This window comes from Epargyreus clarus, unplaced genomic scaffold (assembly GCF_041222505.1).
Source record: "Epargyreus clarus isolate Ecla_fem2 unplaced genomic scaffold, WU_Ecla_fem_2.2 ptg000027l, whole genome shotgun sequence".
Classification (NCBI taxonomy): Eukaryota; Metazoa; Arthropoda; class Insecta; order Lepidoptera; family Hesperiidae; genus Epargyreus; species Epargyreus clarus.
The window spans coordinates 10,297,400-10,318,626 of record NW_027332234.1 but is presented as its reverse complement, the minus strand read 5'-3'; the positions used below and the strand labels follow the sequence as shown (position 1 = coordinate 10,318,626).

Genomic DNA, 21,227 nt, shown 5'->3' with positions numbered 1-21,227 from the left:
TCTCATCCTATCTGGGGTTGATTACAAATGTCCATGGGCGGCAGTAGCCACTTATCATCAGGTGGACTGTATGCTCGTCTGCTACTCATATATTTTATAAAAAAAAAAACACTTGAGACCTTCCAACTGAGTCCTCAGAGGTAGTTACGCAGAGTCGACCTCCTCGATACCATTTAAAGTTGATTACAGTAGCACTACCATGAGTTTAGAAAAGTATTACTCGCTAACGACTGCGTAAAATAAATGTATGAAAAATTGTACAGCGCCTCTGGTGGTTACTCGTAGAACTAATTTCCGTAGTGTTAGCCACTCGTAACGTAAAAAACCTATCGAAATCAAATCGCTAGCGAATGTCATTATGATCTATTGCCATACAAATTCGGTCCCATGAGTCATTAACTTGACAGACGTCAAGAAATACCGTAACGATAGTAGTTATGTTATTCACTAGCAAAATGACAATAGTTTTCTATTTACAATTTCTATAGTGGCGTTTCTATGCCAACTCATGGTAGTGCTACTGATGTCCATTGACGACAATAGATAACTATGACTTAGTTTGCATAATATATAAGATTAATAAAAATCAGGGGGGCTAGCCAAGTTGACATTCTACAGTCGCTTGCGCTGTAGAAACGCTATAGAAACGCTAAAATGTATGAAAATATCAATGATCACGTGATCAAAATAGCGAAGTAGAAAAGTCGTAGCCAAGTTACACGATAGAATAGAACGCTAGCGATTCTACAATGCCCATGTCATTTCTTTTTTCCATACAAATGACAACCTTTGACAACCTTTTGATAACCTTTTGACTTTTTTGTCAAATTTGTTAGCGAAGCGTATTCTAAGACAAATATCATAAAGAGCGATCGCGCCGACCCTGTAGAAAACGTAAACGCTAATAAAATGGTGGATTCTGTATCAGCTGTTTGTCACTTCACTACGCGCTATCACTGCATTATAGACTTTAATTACTTTTGATCATTTGAAAATGTATACTTTAAATGTGTTAAATGTGTTGAAATTTGAATATGGCTCTCTATAACTAGTGTATCCTAAAATATTATAGAAATGAATTGCAAAGCCGTTTTTCTATTTTAAATTAATATGCATATAAGCATATAATATAACTAGATGACCCGGTGAACTTCGTACCACCTAATTATGAGTGACTATCTGTACCCCGTAGTTTCACTCGTGTAACAGTCTTAAGGGTTGATCTAAACAATAAATATAGTTTAAAAAACTAAAAAACACGCTTTTATGTTAAAATCAACTAAAAAGCAAAAAATAATCTTCAATCTAGGAATCAATTAAGGAACAGTAAATAGTATCATTGTGGAAAAAGTGTGGGGTGCTCCATTTATCAGGTTCGAAAAGCGCCCCACACTTTTTCCACAATGATACTATTTACTGTTCCTTAATTGATTCCTAGATTGAAGATTATTTTTTGCTTTTTAGTTGATTTTAACATAAAAGCGTGTTTTTTAGTTTTTTAAACTATATTTATTTTATTATTTTTAGTATTTTTTGTTATAGCGACCACCATCATGCATCGTTTGTAAAAAAATCAAATGTCTATCTATTACGGTTTAAGAGATAAAGCCCTGTGACTCACGAACAGACAGCGGAGGGTTTCGTTTTATCCTTTGAGTACGGAATCCTAAAAATCATTCTACAAAATGGCATTAAAGATATGTTTCAATACATTTGAGTTATAGGGAAATAATATTATTATTTTCCAAAGCTAAAAATCAATCTAGTAACTTTGCCTGAACGCTCCATAAGGCGCTTTCTCTCGCCTCGATAATCCTGAGGATATTGATAAGGACAATGGTACAAAATTATTAAAATCGTGTATTGCCATCGGTCCTCAATAAATCTGCAAAGTTTGAACGAAATCTGGCCGTTTAAAGTGGGTCAAAATCGCGCCCAAAGAAGTCGGTTACAAACATACAAACAAACATACAGGTGAAGCTAATAAAAAGCGTGTAAAGAAACAGTGACTCAGATGCTTCATTATGTCTTATGATCATTTTCTTAGTGCTCCAAATTAACGGATTTTAAATTAAAGTTCCATACCCGATTAAACGACCGTAAGAGTTGATTTTCCAGAAACGGTGAAATATGTGTTCTATTATTTTCAATATAAAAGCTAAATTCTAATTTTCATAGAATTTGCTTTAAAATCTGCCGACTTCTAAACGAAGTGCCTTTTAAAGCCAAATGCAATTTTTTACAGCCTTTGCTTCCAAATTAACGGATTTTAAAATAAAATTCCAACCCCTATTTAACCAACTTAGGGTTGATTTTCCAAATATCGTAAAATAGATATTTAATTACTTTCTATCGAAATCCCAAATACCAATATTCATATAGTTTTGCATCAAAACTGGGCGATTTTAATACAACCTTTCTCCCCTTATTTATTCATGGAAACGCGGTCGAACAGGATAAAAAGTATCCTATGTCCGTCTCCTGGTTCTAAGCTACCTCTCCACCAATTTTCAGCCAAATCGGTTCAGCCGTGCTCGAGTTATAAAATACTTCACGGAAACGCGGTCGAACGGGATAAAAAGTATCCTATGTCCTTTTCCTGGTTCTAAGCTACCTTTCCACCAAATTTCAGCCAACTCGGTTCAGCCATTCTTGAGTTATAGTGTAACTAACACGACTTTATTTTTTATATATAGATATTGATTCAACACGTGTTCGAATGTAACTCAATGAAAACAAAATATTTTTTTCAATTCGATTGCAGCGCCAACTGTTGGTAAAAACTATCATTAAAATAGATTATTATTTAATATTTGAAACTGCGATGGTAGCGAAGTCTGTGGAATCCAATGTGAAACATTCCAAAATCAACAACTACTTACGAATTAAAAGTTAATTAAAAAAACCGTATCCCACGGACTAAATTGTGAATCTAAACCATTCTCAAGTCCCCTTGAACACACACAACAAATTTCATCAAAATCCTTCATCAAATTCCATCAAAGTCCAGTCGTTTAGGAAGAGTTCAGTGACATACACACACATAAGAAATATATATATATATATATATATATATATATATATATATATATATATATATATATATATATATATATATATATATATATATATATATATATATATATATATATATATATATATATATATATATATATATGTATATATAAAGATAGATAAAATAGAACTTAGAGTTATTCCAGTATTTAAATAAAAGTATTGTCTCAGTTTAACTGTTTTATCGCATCATTATATTAATGCTTCTCATATTATCTTTACTTGTAACAAAACAATTTATTAAAACCTTAATAGAAAAAAATAATATTAATATCCGTATCCTTTTTTTTCATTATAACCTCCAGTTTCCCTGCAATTTCCCTGTCTAGGCAAAAAGCTGGTGGTTATGAGGTTTCATTTGTTGGCATGGCATGTATAGTATACACCCAGTGGCGTAACCATTTATAATTATTGCCTCCTTGGAAGCCGCTTCTACGATGGAAGAAGATCCTGAGTAGCTCTACTTATGATGAGTTTAAAAGTGCGGGTGGATTTCATAAGCTCAGTAGTAACTTCATTGGAGTGTCTTTATATGACGAATACAATGATAGGTTACCCCTATGGACGAGTATATGATTTTAGTTTATTTGTCACTTCCTCTTTCACTGTTGTTTCTGTGGCATCAGCTACCATGTGAAGCATCTTCGATTGGAAGCGTTGTATGATGTCCAAGTTTGAGTTGGATGCGGTTCCGCAACGTTTAGATCCATATGACCATATTGATTTTAGTATGGCTTTGTTGCTTGATGTTGCTGAAAGACTTTCGTGCCATGAGCCAGTAAATCTTACGTCCAGATATTTTCTTTTAGTACGAGGTACGAATAAGTATCCTCAGTTGAAGTAATAATTTTATATAAAATACATGCAATCGCTGTTACTGTCATTAGTAATATCTCTATAAACAATTTGTATACTCTTTGTAAACAATTACCAATCACCATAGTTACCGTTCATAGACACATTATTAAGTCTAGTTTTTGCAAATAATTGTAATTAGTAAAATAAATGTACTATAAAATATGGTATATTTTTTAAGTATTTTATAATGTTTTATTGTAATATTACTATTAAATAATTAATCAGTACCATCTAGGTATTTTTGGTAGTGTAGAAACTAGACGATATTGTATTTGACGGCTAATTGATATAAATTGATCGCTAACCATAGACTTATCGTATATGTACAATGACATTTGCTAACGAATAGAATAGAAAACGAATAGAATGCAAAGTTTGTAACATGGCTAGCCCCCCAGGTCTCCTTAGTCGTGATTCTTTTATTACTTAACAATGTACTTAAAGGAATCAACGATGATAAGGTGCAGTGATGGCCTAGTGGTTAAGAAACTCGGCATCTCGATCGAGGGCTCCGAGGTTCAAATCCCAGGCCAACCTCTGATTTTTAAAAGTTATGTGTGGATTAGAAATTAATTATCACTTGCTAAACGGTGAAGCAAAACATCGTGAGGAAACCTGCATACCTGAGAGATTTATAAAAAAAACCTCAAAGGTATGTGAAGTCTACCAATAGGCACTTGGTAGCGCGGTGGACTATGGCCTAATCCTTCTCATTATGAGAGTGCCCAGCAGTGGGACAGTAATGTGTTGTTGATGATGACGATGATAAGGATATAAAAAGTATAAATGAGCATCGCTGAATATTTTTCTTCGTTTATCGCTAACTCTTTTGCGGTGTACCAAGTCATTAAAATCAGTAGTCGTTAATCTTAATAACCAGTAACCCTCTTCAACTGATTGATTGCGGGTTAAGTCGATCAAAGGGTTAAATTGAAGGGTTAAATTGGCCGTCACAACAAAAAGGTTATTTTACCCAAACCACCCCTATCTGACGTGTTAATTTCGTAATAAATAACCTTCTGAAGAGGATTGCTTGTGGTGTTCCAACTTATTTTTGGACTAACAATCAGTTTCCAATTATCTGGATTTTGTTTAAATAGGGAAGAAAAGGTATTGTAAACATAAAATTGGGTTAACAAATTACGTATAATAAATGCAATAAACTAAACCGGAGCCTTTTAGTTTAACTAGCTAATTGCCAGATGTGGCTTAAATCAACATATAAAGTTGAACGAGTTAGGATCGTTTCCACCATATAGTGTGCCTTCAGCATCCTATTCATCCGATGAAGGTCTGGCGAAGGCGATGTTTACATCCCGTTAACTCCCATCTAGCGCTGGCGACTTTAGTAAGTGACTTCGACTTGGGCGTGAGCACTGTTGGAAGCCTGCATGGAAGTTGGGCCCACTAAACCTCCTCCTAGCTTTCGTCCTAGGGGACCGTACAGCCGACATCGGACTGCGACCTCTTATTCGGGAAACAAGAGGCGCTAGCGGTGCTCCATAGGGAGCGACCGCTGGGTATGGAAATTAGGTGTTCAGTCAACGTAGTGGTTGGTAAGAACCTGGCGTAAAGGACAAACCTAGACCTTTACAAATCCCCCATCTTATTAAACTACTCTTAAGGACACATTCCCTTAAATCTGTTCTGAATGCTCGTCTACGTTACATAAAATACTTATGAGTAAGTAGAGTAATTGCATGCTCCTATACCTACCCACTAATTTCAGCTATGTTGGTAAGTTATTATAAGACTTTTATATTAAGAAAAAATACTATTTGAGAATTAGAACTCCCATTATATTCACAGTTGATTACCGACGACATGCCATCAGATGAGCGGAATGCTTACTGGCGATGTCAATTTCATAAAAGAAAACATTTATTCTGCTTTTGCTTTTTACTCTACTTTGGCGGCCATATAAATACCAAGCAACGCCAAGGCCTACTATATCCATAGATACAGCCCATAAAGAAGACTCAAATCAATTCCAGAATTAACTCCCCGTGACGCCATGCCAACAATGATAATAGTGGCTAATTTAATTAATTCCTCACAAAAAGCCTAACTCCTGCCTGTAATGATGTAATGATGGCGATTATATCTAATTTATTGGAAGCTATCTGGGGAAAAAGTTTGAGCCGCAGATTGCCCGAGATTATGTCAAAGGTACGTTAGGCAGACACAAAAAGATCGTTTAGTTATCTAAAGCTTTTTAGTTGATATCCTGCAATTTGAAAAATAGTCACAATTGATACAAATGTACTTATCTATTTTGTAGTGTGTAAAAGGGTATGTACTGCCAATTTTAAAGAATTATTGGAAACTATATAATAAAGCTCTTTAGAAAACGGGTTCTCTAGTAATTTTGATATCATGTCTCTCTATTTCGTGAATATAACAAGCAGTGGTAACGCAGAGGTGTTATTTCAAGAGATTAAATATCAAACGATTTTTCACCTCATGGTAAGTGGTCAATGTCCCTAATAAACATCTTGACCAACTCTTATTAAACAGGAGTAGTAGTAGTAGTAGTAGGATGTAGGTACTTAAAGCCAATCGAATCAAATTCGTGCCTTGCCTCTTCTGTAGACTAAGATTGCCACAAGTAAATCACCCATCCACAGCATACCTCCGAAATAAACAAACTGATTCACTATAGAAGTTGGTGTCTAATAACAAACACATTATTACATTACATCACTACAACACACAAAACTGACCAAACGAAATAATACTAATGTACTCATAACTGCATGTACTATAAAAGCGGTCGCACGCGCTAGTAATTGATAGCAATGAACGCCGCATTCCGCGTTGATAGGGCGCGCAAAGTTCCTTGATTAAATCTAACTGTGGGTTTATTGCACTTCTGGTTACATTTCTGCTACTTACATTTAGATTAAGATTGATATGTATCTATATTAAAGTCTGTATAAGTTCTTCTTTGTGCAGTGTTCACAATTATATATGCTTTGTATAAAAACTTACTATGAGATTCCTGACGTGGTTCTATGAGGTAGCAGCGCATCTTTAAATGTAAAATTGTAAATGTCACTCTTGACCACTTAGGAGTTATATACAAATATTTGTTTGTCTAACTAATCTACCCGTGAAATTATCTGTGTAGGTACTTCAGTCACCAACAAGCATAACCAAACGCATTGCATACAACAGCCCCTTCTCTATGGAGACCTATATCCAGTATTAAATTTCCAAGAACCGATGACCAAACCCCTCAATATCAACTCGACATGTGTTTGCTGCTCGAAGAATTAAAAAACACATACTGTATAACAGGTAGCTTTGAGCTCAAAAGCTCCGCACACTGATTACAGCGCGCGACACTCATTACTAGTAATTACTAGCGCGTGCGACCGGTCTACGGGGAATCACAAAAACTAGCCGCTCATTCTACTTTGCTAGAATCTTCCCGCTAGCAAGCGAGGAGATTCTTATATATATCGAAAATTAGTACACAAGGGTGTCTGTAGATTCAAGTTAAAAAAAAATATTTGCAAAAAGTATGTTGAAACATCTTTTGACTCAGATCCTGACGACTACGTAACCAACTACGTCTTAATAGGTGCAAACACTTACATTTCAACTTATATCTACCCACAAATCCGCATTATCATAAAATAAGTAATCAAAACGGCGAAAAGGCGCGAAAACGCTTTTTCCAAAAAGGGAAAAGTGATCAAGGGCGTATAAATTTGGCGTCATTCTTACTGTTAGAAATGTCCATAAGTCACTATAATGACTAAAATTAATATACAATACCTAATTGGTAAATATTGCAAATAATATCCATGATCTACGTCACATTTTTAGGTACTTTTATAAAAAAACGATACCTACAAAGCCATAAGCACTTCCTAGTAATACTTTAAGTTCAAAACAAGCTAGAACTGTTATTACATAAAAGGATTAGCGCGAAACAGCAATCAGCGGTAGTTTTTGCGGCCGCCCGCTGATCGCCTGCGCACGCGCTCTTTGCAAATAATGACCGACGCAACCGCCGACACTCCAACTAACTTTTACCAATTATGCAGTTATTTTCGTAGCAAATATATTTCTATACACGCCATAGTTTTATACATTAATTAAACTTCATACGCATTAGGAAAGTTTAAGAATTACGTGTTATAAAATTAATCGGACATAAAAGAAGTAGTATTTAATCACATAGAATTAAAGTTTATGTTTGTTTTATGACGTATTGCTAACAGCAACACCTATTTCTAACAGCAGTGTTAAGGGCTGCTGTGTTTGAAGGATATGGTAAGGGAGCCTTTTCTGAGGTATTCCAGTTTAGACCTCAAGGGTAGCGGCGCATCTATAGCCGATCTCAGTTAGGAATCTAATCTAATCTCGGGTTAATTGCAGATGCCCATGGGCGGCAGTAGACATATACAATCACGTAGACCGTATGGTCGTGTGATTCTACTATACTAACTCTTAATAAACAACACAAGATCTTCCTTTTTAAACCATTTCAATTATTCATTCCAACAAGTTTTTACAATATTTTTTAATAACCGAGTCATCAAAATCTGAACCATGTTTCATTCAGTATAAAACATTAAAAAAATTAAAAACATTTGACATTTATTCGCACAATAAAATTAAAGAGCGCCAGAATTCCCCAAATATTATATTTGTTCCATAAATCAAACCAATCTTAAGACTTCGTAAGTAAATCCTGATTAATGGCAACGTATATTGCTTTTCTCGGTAGCTAAATCGTTGGCAGTCGGTCATTAACGGCTCGACTAAAGTGACTCGCTTCGACAAATTGCTTAAATTAAGGTCTTAGAATATGAAGATTGTACAGATACCGCCTGGATACATGCGGATGGATCATAGCTTACTTAGCTTTAATGGAGTTTACTGCTTTTAATTACTTATCTGAAGGGAAAGATATTTCTTTTTTATTCTTTATCTTATGTCATCGTTTGTTAAAGTGGTCGATACGCGCCTTGTAGGAGCTCCAGCTCCTCCTCCTCCAACCCCCAGGCTTAAAGAGGAGCAGGAGATGAAAGGCGACGAAAGGTTTAGGGTAACGATAGCTGAGTTGTGATTTTCTGTCTTGCGAGACCCAGAAATAAAAGGACCTATTAAAGTCGGTAGACGATATAAGTTTAAGCAACTGTGTGTTATACAAATTATGGAATTTGGAGTGGTATTTGAGGTCTCCTTAAAATGTATTCTTCTCTATATTTAAACTTAAGCGAATTCTATACACATTGAATATTCTAAGTTCAAAAAGCAGTCACAATACAATTTATATACTGCGGACCTCACTTGTTTGAGGCCATAATGGACGAGTCAAATTGTATGACGCAAACAATTAGTGATAACTACCTCAACACTATAGCATGCGCTACTTTCATACATGTCTCCCATATGAGTTTTATGAACGCATGAGAGAAAGTAATAACATATTTTTAAATACACGAGAATATAAGTTACTTAAAAGAGGGACATTTGTACCAAACGTTTTCAGTCCTCCATTATGTCTGCAATCTAATCTAGGGTTTATTAAAGATGTCAATTGGTGGAGGTGGTTACTTACCATTAAGTGGACTGAATGCTCGCTTGCACCAAAATTACCTATATATAACAATAAGTAAATCATGCATGTCAGTTTAATATTAAGTAGTCTTTAGCTCCCACAGACCTACAACCCTTAATTAAAACACCTTTAAAACCAATACTCAGTAAATTAAAACAAAGAATACTAGGTACCCGTATCATCTAATCATCAAGATGAAATTTAATCTAAAATTCTATCAAACAATCATCAAAATGAATCCCAAGGCCTTCGTTTGTTTGAATCAAAAACATAATCAAAAATAAAACTATCTACCGAGATCCCATCACGTTGAAAGGAAAGCTATTACAATTTTATTGAACAAAACGTGGCGTATCGAATCCTTAATTAAAACCTTGGAGTAATCACGATCCTTTCTTCATAAACCTATTGTTATAACTTCTTACATGCTTTATGTTTTAGACTAAAGGGTGTGGTAACGCTATGAGAAGCTTTTAGCGCTTAACTTTAGAATAATGTTTTATGTTCCAAAAGTTACATACTTGGTTACGATTCATTTTCTGTGCTTTAGTTATCTTTTTACAGATTTTCTTCCTTCCCATTTTTATGTCCTTTACAAATGTCTAATTTGTTAACGAGTTAATGAGTTTATTTCTCATTCTTCATAAGGCAGTCGGAAAATATCTAAGATGCTTAATGCTCAAGGTACTAAAAGGCTACTTACTACTAAAAGTTGAAAAACCCAACCAAAAATATTATATCCCATTTAAAAATTGACCATAATTGACACCGTGGCTCCGTAGCTCAACAACATTATAATAATAACATTCTTTCATCAAATTTATCTTACGTTCATTAACGTATAAAAATAGAACCTCCATATTTTTGGTCTTTTTTGACACGTAACTCAAAACTCATCATCCAGAGTATTCAAAAAAGAAGACTTTAAGTACATGGGGATGATTATCGCCCGTTTTTTAATGCCGACGCTCATTAGCTTGGAAGGAGCTTTTTTATTCGATAAAAACTTTCGGGTAGTTAGCGGTTGCTTATAAGGAGTGTCTCATGATGATAAGTGTTGAGAATACATGCATTTACTTATTTTACTTTAAAATTTGGGCACTGGCTGATTGACAAAAGAGTGCTATTTTCACGCATGGTGTAGTGAAATGAAAAACATATTTAACAAAATAACATTTTAATGAAAATATTTCCGTGTTCATTAATTATAATAACAAGAGATAGAAAAATGGACCATTTAAAAGTCTTGATTATAATATTTTAAAACAATATATTTTATCGTATAACTCTTGACAAAAGACTAATTAAATACAATTTGTTTTCGACGAATAGATTGGTTGGTACTGAAACTAGTGTGATATTTTCTTGTAAGTATCGTAGGCGGTGACTACAGTAATTAATCTAGGAACAGAATAGCAGCCTCTTCGTGATCCAAGTTGTCCATCTTCTACTCACCAACACGCTGACCCGAGCGCAGCGACCACGGCAAATCCCCCATGGAAGGACTTCATCATGGATTGTTGAATTAATTGAAATCGATGGTGGACTTCATCTCCATAACGAACACCTTACAAATTGGTGGTAGATTATTGACGTGCAAAATTCTCATTATAATTTTAAAAAGGACCTCCTTTAAAATAAAATATGTTTGACTTTGGTAGCTCTATTCGTCTGTGGTCATTTCAGACCTAATCATCTAATTTTAACAATTCCTGAAGGTTTCGCACATAATTACTTAGAGACGTAATATCAACATTTGCTCCCAAGGAATCGAACCCGGAACTCTAGTCAAAACAAAATCCACTACGGCTACGCCGCTCAGTTCGTTGCAAATGAAATATCAATACATAAAATATTATTTACAATCTAATTATATACTTATGTTATACAAATGCAAAATCATCTGACCTTTTTTTTCGCTATACGAAATGAGCTTACCTGCGACTAGGTTAATTGTTCAACAACCCCTAAAATTCTCCACCCTCATATTCTACAACCCCTCGCCACAATTTAATGCAATTCTATAAGACTAAGGTATTCAAAAATCACCCTTACTGATGTTAAAATATGGTGGAACATGGACATTTCGAAGGGTAAATATAAATTTGTATGAAAGCTCCTTCAGTGTAGGTGACGCAACAAGTGTACAGCGAAAAAAATAAACGATTAGGGGTGATTTATACATGCCCTTTATTTTCCACCCTCGATTCTATTTCATCAAATCACGTAACTGAAATTCCCACACAGCTAACAATACTATTTTTTATTTCTAACCGCCTTTTCTGATGGGGGTGCATAACGTATTTTACTAAAATAAAAATATATTTGAATAAGTTTCGAACTTTTATAATATTACAGAAACTTTTGTAAGTTTTAAAACAAAAATAATATTAGTCACTTTTTTATAAAATAAGAGAAAATAACAAAATTATAATAACAATGGTTACTTAATACATAAACCAAAATGTCCTTACAATAATTTAGATAATGTTCACAATGACAATAATAATATCCTATAATATTCAGTGAAATAAATTAATGATAAATTGAACACCAATAAAAACATCAAATTATACTAAAAATAACAAATATTTAAAAACAGAAAACCCAAATAACTAAATAAATATATACATTATATAATTATTATACGTCCTTACCCATACATACCTGCTACATAATTATTAAAATTTATTCCATCTACAACAACATAGTTAACAAATCTGTATGGTACATATCTTGCAATATTGCATAAGCAATAAAATAATAATTATCATAATAAATCGATCAACAGTTATTGCCAATAGTTTAAAGCTAAAATCCCGTTAGAATATTTTGTTAGGCTTTTTATAGGCATTGTAAGGTATTCTAATTAGAGTCAGCCATCGGAAACGGAAGGAAGTTTATTTATACCTTGGAAATTTATTAATACGGAAGGGAAAAGAAGTCTTACGTATTAAAAGATGAAGTAAAATTTTGACGTCCCAGAACATTGGAATTTAATTATTTTTTGTAATAATCGATGAAACAGTCAAATCCTAAATAATATAACATCTGAATATCTTACGATAATAAATCCACTTCACAATATGTTTTGCCACACATTTTATAATACATATAACAATTAACAATATTTAATAGATGTAAAATTAATTTAATTGCCAATATTTATAATTATTTATTTACTTGCTAATGGGCTGTGTAAACTTAGTAATAAAATATCGCAATTATATAATAAAAATATAACTTAAAACCTTTGTATTATTTACCACATTTAAAATTTTCGTATTTAATCGTACTTAAATAACAAAAAGAATCCACACAACATGCATAACAAATCGAAATATTTATAAAAAAATCATAGCTTCCATATCACAAAAACGACCTGCGCACCCTCCGTTAAGGGCGACAAGTGCGCTCACAAACAATAAACACAATAATAGGGGTCCCCGCACCCTTAGTACACCACGTAATCTTACACTTGTCCTAATAATATTCTATAAAATCAATTACAAAAGAAAATATCGAAGGTATCCTTTTATTTAATTGTTTTATTTTTGTAATTTTTTTTCTTTCACTGTTGAGACATAGAATTTAAGCCTCGTAGTTCATAAGCATTTCAGCTTAGTCCACAGGAGTGATCGAGACTTCTATCCTAGCCTAACTTATCACGAATGCTACGCTATCCTTAAGATTCACTTAAACTTCTCATTAGATTACTTTAGCAAACCCATCAATCTCCAATGTAAAAATAGCGGCTTTAAGGCAACAAATGTAAGTGTGTAAGGCAGTAGTCACACTGAAGTAGTGCTACGCCTCTACAATTTCTGATCTTATCTCAAGGTAATCCCACGAAATACTAATGATAAGTTTACGGTCACATTTGAGGTTAGTAGTACAAATAAATTATTAAACTGGATTAGGTCTACATTTACTTGCAATCCATCTGAAAGTGAGTATTATAATCTAAAGATCTAATGTTAGTGGGTGGCTTCAGAATATATGAAACAAAATTTATTTAACGTTGCCATTTTTCTTAACATATGAATCCCTATCCGTTTGTCATTTCATAAGAAAATCTTACATAAATTCATAATTTATCTTACTTAATATTTTATCTTCCCACAAAAAATATGCGAGCCCGTAGCAAGTGTAATCACAGACAATGAATACAATAGGGGTTGCGCGCCCTAGAGGTAAACCTCTACGCAATCCCACACTTGTCACGCCATAGGGGACGAGTCACTCTCCTTTATAAGCCACTTTTTAAATATGACACGAGGGGCTCTCTTCCCGATCTTTTACATCCATTGTCCAGGTTTTTGCATTATCAGACGTGGGAATGGGTCTGGAGGTAGAACGGTCCTGCTCAAACAAAAACATTATATTTGACCCAAACAAAGTATCTAATAGCAATGATTTAACAGCGAATTTATGGCGTTTAGGAGCAATTTTCCTAATTAGATTCTAATGGTCAGACTTCAAGCTCGCAATTAACGAAACGGCGCAATAGAAACCTTCCAAACTCATCCGACGCTCCCTTAATTGGTGCAATTATCAAAAAAATTAACAAAAAGCAATTCCTACCCCACACAATATCGCCTAATAATCTTAAAATGCCCCTAATAGACATTTAATTACAACCCCGGTCGAGTTCCACTGACCCCTTTACACTTGTTTACATCTTCATCCCCTCACCACCCTCCACACAAACGCGATGAGCCATCAAAATGGAATGTTTAATTCCAATACCCCATACGATTTATTATAACAAAACAGAACGGGAACGATCCACGCTTGCCATCTGTCGTCGTTCCGAATCTCGCATCGCCAAAAAAACTCAATGTGCGACCAACCCTGGGAACCTAGGAACGGAGAGCATTCCCACGAACAACCCCTCAATTTTCAATAACCAAATTAGCCTTTGCGTTACCCTATTTCGGATATGGAGGAGTCGTGAATCTATTCATGTCGATAAAAAATATCGGTGCTCTCTATCGTGTGGCCGCGGAATCTGTATGTTCATCCCCCTCGAATGCACGTGTTCAGAGATCGTATATTTAAACTGGCGACGTATGTGTGCGAGAAACTCGATCGCAGCACCTGCCGGCGCGCGCGCACCCCATTGGCTGAGAAGTGACTATCACCGCTACACTGATTTCTTTTAAACTTAATTTTTTTGTAATACTCTTCGGACATACATCGAAAAAATCTTACATGTTTGGACCGGTACAAGTAAATTTGTGCGTAGGTGGCTTACGCTTAACCTTTTCTTTTGTGAACGAAATGTTAATAGACTATTACTCAAGCATAATTTAAATATAGAGTATGTAACTTGGATAAGTAATCTTAGACTCATCTACAATTTTAATTAAAAATTAACATGAAAATTTCGACACTCTAAAACTAAAACAAGTTTAATATAACATTTATGAGCACGCGTAGCACTTATCAAATCATGACCGTCACGCGACTCGCACGAGTAGCCGAGGGGTTACACTCACCCCTAATGACTTAGTGACCCCTGCCTGTATTGTCCCAGGCTCACGCCACTTGATCAGCAAACCACATGACGTCACCCGCGGCGTGTGGACAGCACGTGGATATGATAAGATACACTTGTTTTATCAACACTAATATCTAATAGTAGTCTAATATCTAATCTTGTGCTGATTATATTTTACGCTTCTGAACTATGACATAAAAATAGTACAAATAGTAATGTTAGTTTGCAGTTTATGTAGATCTGTGATTACATGTAAAGTAAATTTTATATTGTATGCTAACTAGAAATCCAAAATAGCCTTTTACGTATGTAAATACATACTACGTATATACAATTATACATACATAAAGTTACATTAACTGATCAGAAAATGTGAATAAGAACTGTTCTAAGCCGTTAAGTTTTGTAGAATCTGCACCAAAACAAATGTAGAGTCCAATATAAAAGGTGTAAAATTTAATATTGATCACTATTAAATATAGAAAAATAAGTAAAATTCAAAAAATATATTTCAGGATACTTTAAATAATTTCAACTTCTCATAAGTAAAATAATATTTACAAACAAACATTCCAAAACAATACAACAACAAGTCATTATCGCAAACAAAAGACGATGCTACGTCGTAGCTACAAACAATCAACGTAGACATCACAACGCACTTAGTTTATGTTTACGTAACCCACGAATACAATACCGCATTAACCCTAACGTAAAGTATTGTATGGTATCGTTCACGAAAATCGTGGAGCATTGGACAAACTACTTGATACACCCACACATGCACACGACGGGCTTTTCACAACGCAGCTTTTATGTCGGGGGCGGCGCGGCGGGTATATAAACCCGGCCGGCCCGATCAGCCCCACATTCCAGCTTGTGAACTCACTCGCTACACACGCTCTCTACTACGATATCATACAACCTCTAAACATGTCTTACTACGCGAATAACGAATACATCATCGCCACTAACAACTCAATCAACGAGAACAAGTACAACAGTGAAAAGATGAAGAACAGTGGTTTCAAGGCGCTACTGAAGCCATTAATGAAGATGATTAAGAAAACAACGAAGCGTCCCGCCAAAACGCTCGACACGTGCTACGAGGCCGATCAGAACTCGTGCAACGAGAGCCTCGAGCGCAAGATCTACGAAGAAATGGATGCGTGCCAGTCTGCCGCATTCTTAGTGTGCAACAAAGATGACACCTACGACCTCATGCCGGTTTCCCGTGAAGATTTCTACATCCCTGTTCACTTCGCACGCACGGATGCCGGAACTTTCTTCTGGACCACTGTCTCCAAAACTGAAGCTGACTTCGCGACGGCCCACTGCTACACTGAATGCCAGACCGCGGAGCAACAGTACCCAGCTCAAGACCGCTGGGTGCAAGCCTAAACGACTCCTTCGAACAACAATCAGTGTCTTCCGTGAAACCAGTGCCTGCTCCGTTGGTTTCTCCAACCGTCTGTGATGTTAGCTTTAATTAAATAGTTCTTCCGTGCCATATAAGGACTTAGGTTAGGGTTAGGTATCGCTCAATATCGTGATAACTCCTAGAAAGCTTTAAATGTATTTCGATTTAGTGTTGTGATATTATATTGTATTGTATAGCATACTAAGGTTAGGTCGTGATCTTAATATTGTGATCATTCTGAAATAAGCTTTAATTGTTTTAGGGATAGTAATTTATTTTATATTGTATCTTTTACAATGTTTGATGACATGAAAATGAGTTGAAATATAAATATGAAACGAATTTGCTCTCTTTCACTGAACCCCAATAAGAACCTAACTCAAATACAATAAACACTACATTTACAGACACGTACAATAATTTACGAACACAAATATCAGTACAGCTATTCAGTACTAATAAGGCGTGGGTGTTTAACCGCCATATAAGTTGGAGTTCAGGAATCTGATGTCTAAAGTGGTCAGACGAGATGTTAAAGACGGCGCGAGCCACTACCCACACGTATAGTATAGCCGACTTGCCCCGCCATACTCGGAGGCAACATTTTACCGCGCACGTGCAAGGCCTAAGGCGGACCTCGCTACTGGTTTAATATGCTTTTTCTTGCCGCGCTTTTTCTTGTAACCATTACTGATAATGATAAGCGACCTTAAATGATACGTTGCGTAAATTTCAATTTAAATCTGCAGTATCAGGGATTGTCGCATTTTTTACGATACTGCCGAAATATGTTATTGCATATTGCAAAACTTTTATATTATTTTAAATCGCTTGATATAATCAAATAAATTAGTAAACATGTATTATTTACTTCTGCTATATTATAGTTTGTTTACTTTATTTAGAAGGTCGTGCCGTATTTATGTAATGGTACGTGCGGTATTTAAAAATAAAAGATGATGCCTTTAATATAATTTTTATAATACTATGAATACTATGAGTTAATATAAAAATTAAAGTATTTTTTCACTTATTACCAACATTAAGGCTGAGACCGCACTGCGATTAAACGCAGACTGAATAAAAAAAGCTGAAAACGCCAAAACGCATACGAACACGCACTGCGGTTTTCTTTTGGCTTAATTTTATTTCAGTCTCATCATAGATTTCAGGCGAACAGCACGTGTTGTGGGGTTAGAGACTGAATAAAAAACCAATGATATTTAAAACTATAGATATGTTACCTGCCCACAAAACAACACAAATAAGTGTTACACTAAACACACAAATACACGTTTTTCTTTTTGCTTACCCCAAAGTAACTCATTCATTCATACGTAAATATGTACGTAAATTTTGCTTCTCTATTACTACTTGTGGAAGGAATACGTTATCTCTATTTTGTCAGTTACGTAATTATAGCGGACCAAGCACGAAAAACAATCAAGATATAATGATTTCACCTCATCTACTTGTGAAATGTGATTCCATGAATCTTGGGTATTTTTTTGCATAATTTGTACATTTAAGCATTGCCCAAGAAGGCATTTTGAGGCTTAGAAGACTAAAATAATGACGTTAAACGTATACAGTGACATACATACGTGTCAGTTACTACGCCGCCGCTAGAGCGGCTGGAGTCGATTCACTCCAATTGGTGTATTTTGTATATTTCATGTTTTACCCACTAGTAACATATCTTTAGTTTATATCAATGCCCCACCATACAATTACTATGGGAGACAAAAAACCGCGCTTTAAACAAGCCGCGGTCAAAATGTAACAATAAATCAGTCGACTGAAAAAGTCACTAGTGCGTGCACTTGTATAGAAAGCAATATGTTTTATATTTTAGCGGTTTCAGTCTTGCGGTTAAACGCGTGCGTTTAATCGCAGTGCGGTCTCAGCCTAAGTGTTATAAGTATTTACGATAGATTTGATTAAAATAATTTATCCTTTAAAAACAATTAATTATCTTTTTGTATGTTCAGTAAATGTACAAAAACCTAAAAAAAAGTTTTGATTCGAAAAATATTAAAAATTCAAACTAAAATTAGTCAACATAGCTTTTCCCGCCATTAGTGTCCATACAAATTCTCGCTAACATACGTCTGTACAACACAAAGTCAATTGTTGAAACCTGTGTAAATGAAAAATCACATTCATTAACAACCTATTACTGTCCCACTGCTGTGCACGGGTCTCCTCTCATAATGAGAAAGATTAGGCCAGAGTCCACCGCGCTGGCAAAGTGCGTATTGGTAGACTTCACATAACTTTGAGATTTTGTTTATAAATCTCTCAGGTATGCAGGTTTCCTCACGATGTTTTCCTTCACCGTTTTCACATAATTTTGAAAAATCAGAGGTCTGGGATTTGAACCTCGGATCCCTCGATCGAGGGGCCGAGTTTCTTAACCTAGGCTATCACTGTAAAAATCACATTGCTTTCTTCTATTTATTGGTTCTTGAAATATACGAGGTTCGTTATTAATAATCTATCTGTCTAATTTTTGCCTACAATAGATCGAAAATTGTCAATTTCTAGTTGTCAAAAATTGACAAGTTTCGATGTTAGATAGGCAAAACATTAAATATATTACGACAATAAATAAAGAGCATAAAACGTAGTTGCAAAATATTATATTTTACCAAAATTATTCAACCAATTGAATTATATGTTTCAGTGACTAAATTAGTTTTAATAAATGTCCCTGATAAGTTGTAAAGTGCACTTTAATCGTTGTGGCTTAATCCTTAAAACAAGCAATTATCTTTACGGTAAGATTAACTGCAACTGTTTTATGGAAAACAGCTACAGTAAATGCATGAAGCCGTAATTTATCTAACTTGTTTAGTTAGTTACTGCTAAAAATAACAAAATAACAGGCATTTAAAAATAATACAAAAACGGATGATCATTAAGCGCGTACTTGATATAAATAGCCAATACATTAAAGGCTGTATCAGTTTTATTAATACAATCCCGTTAACGCATGCAAATTGTACAAGAAAACCACCCCATCGGCAACAGGTCCGGACCTGTTCACTTCACACCTCCGACAAGTCAGAACATGCTCTATTTAAATATTGTAAAAAAAGCCTTTCATTGTGCAAGTGAATGCATGGACGACAATGTCTACTGTTTGACACAATCAAAGCCTTACAATGCTACAAAATAAATTACTGCACATGTTTCACAAAAAGCTTTCACGAAGCGAGCTTTGCAAATGTATTCGCAATCAAACTGAACGCGTGAGAAATTAATTATCCAACGCAAACTCACACAACTCTACTTTTACGATAGGCGAAGCGATACAGAAACCAGATATGCTAATAGTACGCTATTGATTAAAAAGTGGTCGCCAAGTGATACCGCTAGGCGCCCAGTTGTCATAATCACCAGAACACACGTCTCAGATCTATAATAGGTACGTGGGCAGATAGCGGACTGGTATAATAATACCGTCCGCGGCGCTCGCACGGATCCGTGAGAAATTTCGGCAGATGTACAATTCCTTGATGCGGTACGACGAGTGAGCGCTTATCTTTTTTCTTTACGAGTTTAATAATACGGAGTTCGCATCGACGTTTTGAGCCTCGTTCGTGACTCATCGACGCATTGTTACCCCATACACGTGTTCGGACGTTCGGGTTAGAAAGGATTTTTTGCAACCCTTATTTTCAATTCCGCAACTCTTGCGAAATTTGGGTTAAATTTTTTTTCGCGGGCATCTAATTTCGAATGCGGTCCATTCTCTATACACGTGCAATGCTATTGTTGGGCTGGAATGTACAGAAATGTTTCAATCTAGACGGATAATCGGACACACGTGCAGATTTAATTACAATAGCGACAAGTACGATTGTGTACGATTAAATTGCATTCGATTTAATTTTAGCGTATTGCGGCATGTGTAATGTTGTAGTAATTGAAGATAGTACGGAGCCGAGAAGTTAATTACTTTCCAATTACAATTAAAGTGCTATTAAGGAGCTGGCGGCGATATAAACGATAAAAGCAATTAGAGCACCGTGAGGAAAACGGTCCCGAGTGAATGGGAGCATCAAAGATTGTATACGGCTTCATTAAACCTTGATTGGGCACCTGTGATGTAATTGACCTTTATTAATTTGAATAATAATAGAACTGTACTAGTAGATGTGTACAATTAAAACTCTAATTTATTTTCGTAATTAAGGAATTTGGTTATGAATGTAAATAAGTTAAAAATAAAAATGATGTACAATGTAGGTACATGTCTAATTACGTACTAATAATTTTTGAAGAAATAGAGCATGCAATATCAGCTAAATCAGTACACTGCATCGTGCTTGCATCATTAACATTACGTAATTTGAGTTTAACTTTTGCGCAAGTTAATTAACAAACGGGTGAACTGGTCATGCCTCACGAAATCACCCCTTAACTGAATTGCCCTACTTATGTTTGATAACATCGCTATCTATCGCTATCGCATCGCTATCTGAGACGATATAGTTGAAATGCTTATATATTTCTATCGCTTACCAAGCCATTTAAATCAAAACATGCAGCAATAAATACTGAGGTACCACCACCACCCTTACTTCTGACATATAGCAGTAGTGCTCATGCTGATATTTGATTTTCAGGCTATATATATAACGTTCCAACTTACGCCCGTTTATCTATATATATAACCTTCAACCAACTTACGCTCATTATCTATAATGAATTTATCTGCCTACTAGAAATTGACACATTTCGATGTTTGATAGACAAAACATTGGGCAGATTTTTAATAACGCCTT

General features: G+C 35.1%; 1 protein-coding gene across 1 annotated transcript; it reads left to right on the top strand.

Moving 5' to 3' along the window:
• Nucleotides 1–15,865: 15,865 nt before the first annotated feature.
• Nucleotides 15,866–16,776, top strand: E(spl)malpha (enhancer of split malpha). Its single transcript, XM_073088765.1, has one exon. It carries the CDS (start codon nucleotides 15,948–15,950, stop codon nucleotides 16,413–16,415), a length of 468 nt encoding a protein of 155 aa, XP_072944866.1. The 5' UTR covers nucleotides 15,866–15,947; the 3' UTR covers nucleotides 16,416–16,776.
• Nucleotides 16,777–21,227: the final 4,451 nt, after the last annotated feature.